General features: G+C 45.5%; 1 protein-coding gene across 2 annotated transcripts in view; it reads right to left on the bottom strand.

Moving 5' to 3' along the window:
* Positions 1-5,538: 5,538 nt before the first annotated feature.
* Positions 5,539-11,830, bottom strand: part of ULK2 (unc-51 like autophagy activating kinase 2) — a gene marked incomplete at its 5' end in the record, with an annotated part of 92,814 nt that continues 86,522 nt past the window's right edge. For both annotated transcript variants that reach the window (XM_027773702.1, XM_027773703.1), the window contains 3 exon segments: positions 5,539-5,893; positions 7,754-7,889; positions 11,741-11,830. In XM_027773702.1, coding sequence (XP_027629503.1) covers positions 5,835-5,893; positions 7,754-7,889; positions 11,741-11,830 — 285 coding nt within the window.

Raw genomic sequence — 11,830 nt, 5'->3', positions numbered from 1 at the left:
GAATTCAGCGCCCCCACCCACCATGCCACCTGTCGGCCCCATGATTTTAATTTTTTTTACATCAAAACTCTTTTTATCCCATAGGCCACATGTGCTGACCAGAGAGAGAAAGTGAGAAATCACCCCCCAGGGTGGATGGCCACACAGTTCCTTTCCCTCCATTCTCCTCTCAGGATTTTGGGCACACACAGACACACACCCAGCATGATTTTTAAGCTGCTGGGTCTGGGACTCAAACTGTGCCGTGGGATCCAGCTGCTTTCACCTCCATGCCATTGCACATTTTTAGTGTCAGCGAGCTCGGGTTTGCTTCAGTATATATGCAGAGAGGAACATAATTATAGGAGTGTGTGCATGTACTACTACGGACACACGCATTTCCTGGCTCTGCCTCTGAGAGCTAGAAGCAGTGCCATCCTGGTTGCAATGTGTACACCATCACCCAGACATTGGTTTCTTTTTTTTTTTTTCTTTTTTTTTTTTAGAGGTTTTTTTCACAATAGGGCGCGTGCGTTCGCCAGCCAGCCAGAGAGACATAGACAGAAAGCAAGAAATCACCCCCCAAGGGGGATGGTCATGCCGCAATCCCTTCTCCTCCATTCTCCTCTCGGGATCTTGGGCATGCACGCACACGCGCCCGGCGTGAGTTTTAAGCCACCGGGTCCGGGACGCGAACCAGGGTCGACTACATGGGAGTCCAGCGACATAGCCATTACTCTAACTGCTGGTTCCCAGACATTGGTTTCTAACACCATTTTTCAGTAAAAAGAACCAGAACACCTGGGAGAAAGAAGTCTAGGACTGAGTCAGAAAAAATACAAAATGATGCAGGCTGTGGTGCCAGAAATGTATAAAGTGCACCTGCACGTGTGTACACACACGCACACACATGCGCACACACACAGAGTTGGCATGTTAAAAGTACACAAGAGTTAGGGGTGGTGTGATAGTTAAAGCACGCTCTGTTAGCAAAATAAAAACTAGTAATAACAGTCATGATAAAGTAATTGAAATAATGACAAATTAAATAAATAATTCTTTTAAAATAAACAAGTACACAAGAGCCAACGTGAAAGAGCTCCCAATGGCCAAAGCTGAAAAGCTTTGGTGACAAAATCTATAATGGTACTAATGGATTATAACCTCTAAAGTAAATACCCATGAGTCGTACTGATACAGATGATACAGATACTCCGCTTCAGAGTGGCCTGGACTTAGTGACTTGCCCAGGAAGGACAGAACGTGGAAAGAGAAAATAGAAACTTTATAGCACAGAAAACTGACAGATCCCACCTTAAGCAAATGGCCGAAGTCCAACTCACCAGTGACCAAGGGATGTGATGCCGTGTCCCCAACATGGGATAAAAATGCATGTCACCTCTGTAGTGTCCTTCCCCTAAACCCATACCTGCAGTCTCATCATGAGCAAACGTCAGGGAAGCCCAGACGGAGACATTCTACAACATAGCTACCATAAGCATATTCTTTAATTTTTTTAAGAGAGATTTTTGCTATAGAGCGCACACACTCTCTGGAGAGACAGAGAGCAAGTCGTCACCCCCCAAGTGGGGGTGGCTACGCCACAATCCCTTCCCCTCCACTCTCCTCTTACCTTGGACATGCAAGCACTCACGCCCATGTAAATTTTAAGCCGCTGGGTCCAGGACTCAAACCTTGGTCAACTACATGGGAGTCCAGTGATGCAACCATGACGCCATCTGCTGGTCCCAAATTACTTTATTTATTCATTTACTTATTTTGTTTTGATCAGAGAGACAGAGAGAGAGAAAGTGAGAAAGCAAGTCACCAGGTCCAGGACTTGAACCAGCCTTGGCCATGTGGGAATGTCCAGCACCTTAACCACCATGCCACCTGCTGGCATGCCATCTTACTTTTTTTAAAATAAGCAGAGTGATGGTTACTTTTATGTATCAATTTGGCTGGACACGTGGTTAACACACATTTTGTCAAATACAATTCTGAATGTTCCTATGAAGGTGTTTTTGGATGAGATTAACATTTAAGTTGACAGGTTTTGGGCCTCATCCAATCATTGAAGATTTCCCTAGAATAAAAACTGACCCATCTCGAAAAAGAAGGAATTCTGCATTCTGCCTGTTGACCACCCTTGGGCTCCAACTGCAACTCTTCCTGTGTCTCTGGCCCACCACCCCAGGGCATCCTACATTTGGGACTCAATAAGCCTCCACAATCACACAATGGGCTAAGACTTCTATGAAAAGGAGACCAGGGTCAGCAGGTGGTATGGTGGCTAAGGCACTGGTCACCCACATAGCCGACCATGGTTTGAGTCCCGGATATAGTGGCTTGCTTTTTCACCTTCTCTGTCTCTGATGAGCATGTGTGCCCTGTAGCAAATTAATAAATAATAAAATTAAGTGATTCTTTTCTTAAAAAAAGAAAAAGGCAAGACCTGAAGATTAATTCCACCTCCAGAGTGCATGAGACACAGCCTCCATTCACACCGTGCGTACCCCAGGGCTCTGCAGTGCCAGGTCCTCAGTCCGTGGCTGTGGCTGTCTCCCTGCAGGGCCTCTGCTGGGTACTGTGTGAGGCCATGTTGGTGGCAGGACCTCAGCCTCCACCTCTTTCTCCAGTATTCCCACCGACCCTTTCCCAGTTTGGCTTTGTTTCTTCCACACATGCTGTGATTTTCAGGGATGACTGCTTTTCTTGCGTGTGGTGGTGCTTTTCTGGGTGCATCCCTTCTGATGTGATTTCCTGATTCAGGTGAGGAAAATTACCCTACAAGGGCTTTGATAACCAAGAGAAAGGCTTGGGAGGGTCCCAAGAGCTTGCGTGACTGCAAGTTCAAGGGTCCAGGATCCAGAAGAAAAGTCTAAAGCTGTCTAGCGGTGGGCACAGATGCTTCAAAGGAACGTGCATCAAGGGTGCAATGGCATCAAATGCTACTCCCTGCCCCTGCCAAGTAGTACTCCTAGGGACATACTGACCAACTTGCTTTATTCCAGCGAGGATTTAAGACTTAGAGCCATCACAAGGAGGAAGCTACATCCACTCACATCTCATTACTATTACCTCAAGGGTTTTCCAGTATCGGAGTCTGTGCCCTCCCGCCCACTGGGTCCAACAAGACCTCCTCTTCATCTTGGGAAAAGAGATAGCCAGCCCTAACGACACCACCCTCCAGCTCCACGACTCTGCTAGGCGGAACCAGTTGGGTTGGTCCTTCCTCCCGGTGGAGGGAAGGCAGCACGCACTATGGGAAATAACCCTTTGGGTGGAGCCTGCATCTTCAAGTCCAGCCTGGAGCACAGTGAATGCAAGCCATTGCAGCAGGAAAAGGTAATCAGCAAACTCTTTGCCTCTCCTTACACTTGTTATGGCTTCAGTATAGGAACCAACCTATGAGTGTGTGGGTTGGGACACTTCTATTTTAAAACACAAGACATGGGACCAGGAGATGGTGTAATGGTTATGTCCCTAGACCCCTATGTAGTCGACCACAGTTCAAGTCTCAGGCCTGGTGACTTAAAACTCACGCTGGGTGTGTGTGCATGCGTGCTCAAAATCCCAAGAAGAGAATGAAGGAGAAGGGATTACAGCATGGCTACCCCCTTAGGGGGTGATTTCTCACTTTCTGACTCTCCAGTGAGTGCATGCAACCTATAGCAAAAATCTCTCAAAAAAAAAAAAAAAAAAGAAAGAACACAAGACATATTTCATGAACACTCATGGAAACATAAAGCATTTGTTTATTATTGCTATGATCAAGGCAAAATCCAATCTTGAAACAATTAGCCTTGACAGTGGAAGTATAACAGAACCATCGCTCATGGAGTTACGACTTGTTCTTCTCTGCTGTGGAGACTTCACTGTTGCACACACACCACCTGCCACAGGACCTTCACTGTACAAGAGGGGAAGAATGAGCTGGGAAACACAAGCACGGCTGGACCGCCTGCCTCGCTCTGACTGCAGGACCAGTCACTTACCCTCTTTGAAACTGTCTGACCCTGTGTTATACGACGAGAGAGAGAAGGGACAGAGTAAACTACCCACTGGGAAGATGAACTGAGAGAACAACAATGAAGTGACACTGTAAACTCTAAACATTATACAAAATGCGGGGTCACTGGTTACAGGGAGGGCAGGAGTCGTCACCGAACAGCCTGTGTCCGTGGAAGCCTGCACGACAGTCACCGAGCATCAGAAACCCCGGAGCCTCTGCACTCACTGAGGAAGCACTGGGCTTCCTGGCCACTCAGTACACCCCAATTGTACCCTAGAAACACCGTCAGCTTTGCTTTACCTTCAAATACATCTGTACAGGCAATAATAAAAAGGCTATTACACAATAATTCAGTGAGTTTCACCTAGTTTCAAGAATAATGCATGCAGTTACAAATGAGAGGTAGAAACACTGTATTAAAGATCTAAAAATACAAACATCTTATAAATAAGTGCTCAAATTAACTGCCGGAATTTCATACAGATAAATAAGGTAAAAAGTACATTACTTTGTCAAAGTAAAGGAAAAACATGTCTGTCTTGGTGTGTTTTATCAGTACACTAAAATTATTTTAATGCCAAAGAGCTTCTGTACAATTTGTCAAAGAGTTCAGATTCTTTCATGTAAAAGGATCAAAATAAAAGGATTAAAACTGGTGAGTGGTTTATTCAAGTATTCAAGCAGGTAAGTAAAAGAAACCAAAGAAGGTAACTGCCTGCATTCTCCACGACTAGCTATTGGGTCAGGATGAACACGAAAACCACACGAGGCTGGAGAGCGCTGCCCATTCTCCTACGAGAAAGCAAACCCACTGCTCAATCGCTTCATGTAGAAACACCGCGTCACTAACAAGCCTCTAGATCACCAGCTCTGTCTCAAGAATACCTCTTCATTCTTATTTTTCCTAATACTGCCCAAATAAGCCTAGCCTTTAATGGACCTAAGGACACAGGCATCAACACACATTCTGCATGCAGGAGGAAGATGCAGCCCAGAGAGCGACAGCCAGCAACTCAAAGGATCACTCAGGGAGGCAGGAGGCGGCGCTGACAGGTCTAAAAAGAAAAAGCAGAGGTTCACACGAACACAAATGCTGACCGTTTAAAAGTTCACTAGAGATTACATGTGGATCTGGAAAGGGTATATGTATATATAATCAAGTAAAATATTTTAAACAAGTCCATTGTGCCTCAGTTAGTTTCAAATTGTAAAATCCAATACACAGTTGTTTTAATAAATTAGTGCAATATGAAAGATTTTGGAAGATTAACGTGTGTCTGTATTAGATTAAACTGGAGATTTCAAAACTTCTTGCCAGAGCCATCTCTTGCTTCTTCTTGCACTAGTTCTTCCCAAGCTGTTTCAAGAGGCGTGCTCAGACTGAGCCGGACTTACCTCAAGTATCAAGCTGCCTGGATGAGAGTCGACCCTTTCACTTCTACGGCTCTTCAGACACACTGAATTCACGCATCACTCTGGGGAGGTGAGTGGAGAGCACTCGTGTGGCTCACTTGTAATTAAGAATAACTTAAGAATAACCGCACTGATAATCCTAGTTCTAAGGTACATTTATTGACCACGTTCAAACTGGGAGCTGAGTGGTAATACTCTTGCTTCTGCTTCGACAAAGAAAAAGGGAAGGGGTGACTTCTCCAATAAGGCAGATTTCCTACAAGTATGTAGTTGTTGGATTGTTTTTCCCATCTGAAATCACTGCTTGTTCTTTGGTAGTCACCGGGTAAGAAACTAGAGTCTCCTGGGGATGGGGTGGCAGAGCCCAAGCTGAATCCCTCCCGCTTCCACCGCTGGTCCCGGGCGGACTCACTGCCCTCACACCGTCTCACACCGTGGCGGTGCTGTAGCAGAGTGCCGACAACCTCCTTTCAATACTTGATTTGTCTAGAAACAGAGCAACAAAAATTAAAGTCGTAGAAAATTGTTTACATTTTAACACCAAGGACAGAAGAACAAATGAGAAGACTGACAACCTCACAACATATATCATTGTCTCTATTCTTTGAAAGTGAGAAATCACTCCCCACGGGGGATGGCCACACCGCAATCCCTTCTCCTCCATTCTCCTCTCTATCACACACATGCACCTGGCGTTGAGTTTAAGCCTCCAGGTCCAGGACTCAAACCATGGTCAGCTACATGGGAGTCCAGTGACATAGCCATTATACCAACTGCTGTTCTCTCATTGTCTCTATTCTGTGTTGGCCCCAAAATTAACAGATTAGATTTTTTTTTTTTTAAAGATATTTGCTATAGGACATGTATGCCTGTCAGAGACAGAAAAGAGAGAAATCACCCTCCAGGGAGATGGCCATGCCATAATCCTTTCTTCTCCATTCTCCTCTAGGGATTTAGGGCACACATGCACAAACATCCAGCGTGAGTTTTAAGCCTCCAGGTCCAGGACTCGAACTGGGGTGGACAATATGAGTATCCAGCAACATAACCATTACACCATCTGCTGGTTCCACCCAAAATGAACAGTTCTAAACATATTTTCTTCTTTTTGCCCGACAAAGAGTTTAGATTTGACTTCTAACTTAGCGTTGCTTAGTGGCAAATCTGAAATAAGCAGGTCATATAATGAACATTTAGGTTTTAACAGGCAGCTTATTCACAAGTGCAAATAACTCTAGGATTGTCATTCTCTTGTAGCCATTCAAAACGTGTCACGACCATGTGCAACCCAGGTCTGCCACCTCCTCCTCAAAAACCAGACACGCTCACTTTGCCAAGTAGTAACCTCGCCCTGGTATCCTACCAACGTCCCCCTGTTATCTACACATCTGTGGCACACAGGCTCTTCGCAGGATTTTTCAGTTACTTTGCCCATTAGTGCTTAAAATAGTTGCATTTAGGGACCAGCAGATAACATAATGGTTACATTGCTAGACTCTCATGTTGCTAATCGCGGTTCGAGTCCCCAACCTGGTCACTTAAAACTCATGCTGGATGTGCATGTGTTTGCATGCCCAAAATCCTGAGAGTGTGCATGTGTTTGCATGCCCAAAATCCCGAGAGGAGAATAGAGGATGGCATGGCCATCCCCCCTGGGGGGTAATTTCTCGACTTCTGTTCTTCTGTCTCTGTCTCTCCAGTGAGCACACGCATCTTATAGCAAAATTCTCTCTCACAAAAAAGGAAAAATAAATAGTTGCATTTATTAGGCCAGCAAGTGGCATAACGGTTAAGGCACTGGACTCCCACATGGCTTACCGCAGTTTGAGTCCCAGACCCAGCAGCTTGAAACTCATGCCAGGCACTGTGTGTACATACCCAAAATTCCAAGGGGAAGTAAAGGAGAAGGGACTGATGTGGCCATGTCGCCCACCTCCTGGGGGGTGATTTCTCACTTTCCCTCTGTCTCCCCAGAGAGCACACACAATCTATAGCAAAGATCTCTCAAAAGAAAAGCTTCATTTTTTAATAAAAACAAAGTTTTCCCATATAGGTGAACACAAACTTGCCCACAGAATAAGGCAGGGTAGACAGCGAAAGTCTAAAGACAAGGCCACCAGTGCCTTACAGGCACCTTCTCTAGTCCCCGCCCTCTGTAAGCAGCTGTTGCTGCCCAGCTTACACAGCAGCAGAAGGAACTGAAGCCACAGAGCAGTTAGGTCATCTGCTCATGGTCGGAAAGCCAAGACTCAAGCCCAGACAGTAAAAATACCAAACTACGCACCTTTCGCCTGACCCACAGACGGCCAAATTGCAATGGGTATCCTGCTTTACAAGCCAACTTACATTTGTGCACATTTTCGATATCTGCGGGGTCCTGCAGAATCTTAGTTAGGCCTTCCAAAAGAAGGGCTGCCTTGTGATAGCGATAGACGATATCTTCAGTCTGCTGAAACATCTCATCCAAGGCTGCAGACTGAACCTAGACCAGACAAGAACATGACGCTCAGCTTTCCCAAGGAAGTGCAAATCCACTGAGCAACGTGGCTTTACATGGACTCTACTGAACATGAACATGTTTTGACCAAGTTTTAATCTATAAAACTTGAAGATTCACAAGAATAAACAGCTTCTGACAAAAGCTTTTCATCGTTCAAAAACAGCCTTCTACGGGCTAGCTGGTGACATAGTGGCTAAGGCAGCTGGATCCCACATGGCCAACTGTACAGTTCAAGTCCTGGACCGGGTGGCTTCAAAGACACACCAGGCACATGTGCAGGGGTGCCCAAATTCCAAGAGAATAGAGAAAGGACTGTGGCATGACTGTTACCCCACACCGGGGAAGGTGCTTTCTTACTTTCCTCCTCTGTCTCTTTCTCTCTGATGAGTACGTGCACCGACAGCAAAAATCAGAACACAATGACAGTGAAAGTCATACAGCCTTTTGGTATTCAGTCAGGACTGATCTTTATTTTGACTAGAGGGTGCATGTGCTTGCCAGACGAGAGGAGAGGAGAGGAGAGGAGAGGAGAGGAGAGGAGAGGAGAAGAGAGGAGAAGAGAGGAGAAGAGAGGAGAAGAGAGGAGAAGAGAAGAGCACCCACTGTGGGGAATGGCCACGCTGCAGCCTCTTCTCCACCTCTGTTCCTCCTTTTTGGATTTTGAGTATACACGCACTGGGTGAAGTTTCTCAAGCCTCACCATCAGGGGCTCAAACTGTGGGTTGGCTGTATGGGATCCAGCTGCCTTAGCCACCAGGCCACAACCTTGCTAAGTTTATTCCACAACCTGGCAGTGGGGGTGCAGTGGGGTGTCGTGCTCTGCCATACCTGGGGTCACGTGGAAGAGCAGGGTTCAGTTCCAGGTGGCCTGAGCAGGCTGGGTGCACGTGCCTGACCATGACCCCCCCCTAGCTGGGAAGGTCCTAGGGAGGAGGTGACAGCAGAGGAGACCCTGTTGAGAGCACTTGCCTTTTTTTGTCTCTCTCTAATGACAAAAACAAAGAAACTTAAAACACGAAAAGTTTATTTTAAACATAACTTCCATAGTAGGGTAACCTGCACTTCATCAAAGCGGATTCTCTTACGCTAACATGATAAAAGTCACTTATCAGCTCTTTCTTCTTGTCTAGGATTTTTTAGGTGTAGTCATTCATTCACTCGTTCATTTAGCCTTACAGGGCACCTACTAAGTGCAGGTACCAAGCACCCAGCAGAGTGCTCGCAGCCTGCAGGGAGCTGGTGGCTCACACACATGTAATTCTACTAGGGCCAGGAGGGACCCCGGAAGGAGGCACCAGTGGTGTAGCGCGCACAGGAGGCAAGGCAACTCTGACTGTCGGAGGAGGAGACCATGGCGAGCCTCCAGAGGTGATGTGTAGGCCCGGTTATAAGAAGGAGCAGATGTGAACTAGGTGACAGGAAAGGTGAGAAGAGCTTTCCAGAAAGAGCACACAATAGCATTACCCACAGGGACTCCCGGCAGCATCGTATGCTCTCCTTCATCATTAAATGCCCAGAACTCTCAATGATCTAGTCTCTTAATTTACCTTTTCTTTGTTTTTAGAATAATTGTTTTTTAACTATTATTTCATTATTTTAAATTTGACCGATAAGAGAGAGACAGAGAGAAAAAGGGAAAGTGAGAAAGTGAACCACCAGGTCTGAGACTTGAACCATGGTTGGTCATATGGAAGTCCAGCGCCTTAACCAATGAGCCACCTAAGCTCTTTTTCCTTCAAAAAGATAGAAAGTTGCTTATTATAAAGTAAGTAAGATGGATATGGAGAGTTAGAGCTATAAAAGGGAAGAGGAAAACGTAACCTGTTTGCTAACCACCAAGCTCACTACACAGCCAGGGCCCAGGGGAACATCCGGAAGGCACAGGGCTTCGATCTAAACGGAAGAAGCACTGTGATTTCTTATAAGGGAGACCTTTTCCTGGCACAAAACTAAAACACAATTCATCATATCAAATGTTTGGTTATTTTAAAGAATTATTTATTTTAATTATTATTTTAAAATTTGCTATAGGGCACATGCACTCACCAGAGAGAGAGAAAACAAGCTGCCAGGTCTGGGACTTGAACCCACTATGCCATCTGCTGACCCCCATCCTATCATGTCTTAATTCAGAATTGAGCAATACAATGCATATTATTCATGTCAGTGGTTTAGAACAACACATACATATCAGTCTCATCACCGTGTATACTCCGCAGTTATTTTCACTTCACTGTTTATTTCAATGGCTTTCAAAATAAGGCCAAGGGTATAGCAGGACAGTACAACTCACGGTGGACGATGAAGGTAGGGATGCGGGAAGGAGCTCTCTTACGGCAATGTGGTAAAGATGGGCGATAAATAAACTGTCCCCCTCTAAACCCTTTTGTTAACAGTCGCTACTTTTATCTATTCTTCAGAACAATTGTTTTCCCAGTAATGAGAAGAAAACAAATGATTTTCAGAACGATGACCTACTGGAAGAGATTCTACTCTGTGTCTACCCTCAGCAAGGTCAGTAAGTAAAACCTAAGCCTGAGTTTTGGGGCATGGGATAACAGGGCAGTAGTTCCTTTTCCTTTTTTTTTTTTTTTTTTTTTTTTTGTTATAGGCCACATATGCTCACTAGAGACAGAGAGAAGGGGGAGAGGGAAGGAGGGAGTGAGGGGAAGTGAACACTCACACCACCCCTCCCCAGGGAGGATGGCAATCCTTTCTCCTCCACTCTCCACTTGGGATTTGTCTTTCTTTGGAGAGGTTTTTGCTATAGGGCGTGTGCGCTCACCAGACAAAGAGAGAAGGACAGACAGAAAGCGAGAAATCACCCCCCAGAGGGGATGGCCACACAGCAATCCATTTTCCTCTCGGGATCTTGCACATGCATGCACATGCACCCGACTGAGTTTAAGCCACCGGGTCTGGGACTAGGGGACTCGAGCCGTGTATGACTACATGGGAGTCCAGCAACATAGCTATTACGCCAACTGCTGGTCCCTCCACTTGGGATTTGGGGCACACACACACACTTGGGCCCAGCATGATTTTCAAGTCACAAGGTCTGGGACTCGAACTGCGCAGTCAACCATGTGGGATCCAGAGCCTTCAATTCCATGCCACCTGCTGGCCTCAGGGTAGTATTTTTTCTAACAGTATTATCAAGCCACAGTTTCTTAAACAGTACAAAATGCAGAAGCAGATCCAGCCAATGCTTTTAGATGCAATCTATAAAAAGGTTAAGTAATGCCTAATGTTAGCAATGTTTAGTGAGAGAGAATAAAATCCAATGAAATGGGGCAGCATATATATAAATTACGGTAAATATATTAAATTATATCACACTGTTACTTAGATGCTGATTAAATCCAACTACTTTTCTTTTGCAGGAGAGGATCCACAATGCTTGGGACTTGAGAAAGGTAAGTGGGGCATACATTCTTTTAAAAGGGTAAGGTCAAGGGACCAGCAGATGGAGTAATGGTAATGTTGCTGGACTCCCACACAGTCAACTGTGGTTTGAGTGGACCCAGCGACTTAAAATCCACACTGGGCATGCGTGCATGTGTGTCCAAGATCCTGAGACGAGAATGGAGGAGAAGGGACTGTGGCGTGGTTATCTCCCTGGGGTGTGTGTGTGTGTGTATGTGTGTGTGTGTGTGTGTGTGTATGTGATTTCTCTCTGCCTGTCTCTCTCTTCTGGGAAGCGCACGCATCCTTTAGCAAAAATCTCTTTTCAAATAAAATTTAAAACATGATAAAGTCAAATGGGTATTTGATTGAAAAGATGTCTAGAAGAAAAGTAGAGCTACACAGTACCAAGCCTTAAAAGGGGTTACCATCTCTACAGCACAGTTGTAGATGAGCTTCTCTGCAGTCACACTGTTGATCTCATCGATGAATCTCTGCTTGTCAGAGAAGAAGCGGTT

Source organism: Tupaia chinensis, unplaced genomic scaffold (assembly GCF_000334495.1).
Source record: "Tupaia chinensis unplaced genomic scaffold, TupChi_1.0 Scaffold000365_1, whole genome shotgun sequence".
Classification (NCBI taxonomy): domain Eukaryota; kingdom Metazoa; phylum Chordata; class Mammalia; order Scandentia; family Tupaiidae; genus Tupaia; species Tupaia belangeri.
This window is presented reverse-complemented; position numbering and strand designations above follow the sequence as displayed.